Here is a 1,796-nt window from a genome sequence, read left to right as displayed (position 1 = left end):
CTACCTTATTAGCATTCCTGACGTGGGATGATCTGGCCGTTATCAACATCACCCCTTCTAACCGCCCGCCACTCCCAGCAGGATCTCTCCTGTCCCACCCACCCACTTCTGCACACGGCTTCTTTTGCCTTCTCTCTAGCTCTGCCTTCGCTCACCTATCTACTCACCGCCCTTCCTTCCTTCAGGGCCTCGCCGGTGCTCTCATGTCTTGTGTTCACTTCCGTAACGGTTTATCTGCGGCGGTAGCACGAGGCCTAGCGTATTGCAGAAATTACTAGTTAAAAATCGTCTGTTAAAAAAAAAAAAAAGACTGACTCCCTGAATGAATGATGCTGGTGCCGATTGCCGCCCTGCCCTGCCCACCTGGGACCCGGCGGGAAACCCGGCACTCCTCACCACGTTGGTCACCCCGGGCCACTTTCTCCTCCCTTGGCAGGCTCGTCAGATCCTGGAGCAGACCCCGGTGAAGCAGCTGGTGAGCTTCAAGTGGAGAAAGTACGGGCGGCCGTACTTCTGCGTCCTGGGCGCCTTGTATGTGCTCTACATGAGCTGCTTCACCATGTGCTGCGTCTACCGCCCCCTCAAGTTCCGCAGTGGCAATCGCACCGACTCCCGAGACATCACCCTCCTGGAACAGAAGCTGCTGCAGGTGATTCCTGGGAAGGGATGGGAGGGAATGTAGACATGGTGCCGGAGACTGGAGTAACCCCACCTGGGAAAGACACCTCTCACTGGGCTCCAACAGCTGCAAGGCCTGACCCCCCAGGCAGAAATCAGACATGGGACCAGAGGGCCAGAGAGGAGGCCTAATGAGTAAAAACGTGTACTTGTCCAGGAAGCCACAGCGTCTCATGTCGACTTGGAGTGAATGCTCACTGTTACGCTGAGCACTTGTAAAATTCCTCTCCGTGTCGAGAGAAGACCCGCCTTTCGGAATGTGAACGTGCGTGGAGACCCTGTTGTTCTAAAGGAAGGGAAGTTGTGCCCCGAGGTAACTTCCTTCTGTTAGGGACATGGCCCTTCTGGCTTGCCTTCCCTCTTTGTACGGTCAATACGAGCACATTGGCAACGTGTCAGCTGTCCGACCCCCTGTCAGAGGTGCCGCAGAAGGATGCCCGCATTGCACAGCAGCTGAGCAAATAATCTCTGAGGTCTTGCCATCCTGTAGTGTCCTTCAGAGACCTGGGCGGCGAGGAAGGCTTAGTGGACGTGGGGAGGAAGCGTGAGAGCCTGCTGAAGGAGCAGCCCCTTTTTTGCGTGAAACAGAATGAGTAGACTCTAATGAGTACTTCTGAGCATGTACGTTCACCAAGCATAGGTACAGTGGGTTGGTGTATTGTTCAAAGGCCTTTTTTTTTGTCCTGGTGACCTGAAAATAGCCGAAAGGGTGTTCAGGCCTATGGGCAGAAAGTGAAAGACGGACGAAGAAGAATTTTGCCCGGCAAGGAAGAGATAGATAACTGGACATTTCTACTCTGTGCAGGGTGGGCCAGCCGCGGGCAGAGCTCGGCCTGGAGTAGGGTCAGAAAGAGAAGGTGGACTGCCTGCCTAGTCAAGGAGCAAAGTTAGACCAAAGATGGTGGTCACCGAGGGAGAACAGGGCAAAGTGCCTCACTCAACCCCAAAGCAGGTCGAGATGCTCCATCTGTCCTGCTTCTGTGACCACCTCTCAGTGTATAGACAGGTGCTCGTGTACCCAGAGCCGCCGTCTCTCACGGAGCAGGATTCGCTGCCTTGGCAGAGGTGGTCACAGGGCGGTCAGGGGAGGCTGCGTCCCATGCGTCTCAGACTGGGCT

At 55.3% G+C, this 1,796-nt stretch overlaps 1 protein-coding gene across 1 annotated transcript in view; it reads left to right on the top strand.

Moving 5' to 3' along the window:
• LOC105310511 (transient receptor potential cation channel subfamily V member 6-like) overlaps positions 1-1,796 on the top strand; it is a 7,180-nt gene that overhangs the window by 3,179 nt on the left and 2,205 nt on the right. Inside the window, exon 6 of the mRNA XM_011386687.2 lies at positions 437-649. Coding sequence (XP_011384989.2) covers positions 437-649 — 213 coding nt within the window. The remainder of the gene's footprint in view (positions 1-436; positions 650-1,796) is intronic.

Source organism: Pteropus vampyrus, unplaced genomic scaffold (genome assembly GCF_000151845.1).
Source record: "Pteropus vampyrus isolate Shadow unplaced genomic scaffold, Pvam_2.0 Scaffold4969, whole genome shotgun sequence".
Lineage (NCBI taxonomy): Eukaryota > Metazoa > Chordata > Mammalia > Chiroptera > Pteropodidae > Pteropus > Pteropus vampyrus.
Note: the sequence above shows the minus strand (reverse complement) of the source record. Positions and strands in the feature narration are given on the sequence as shown.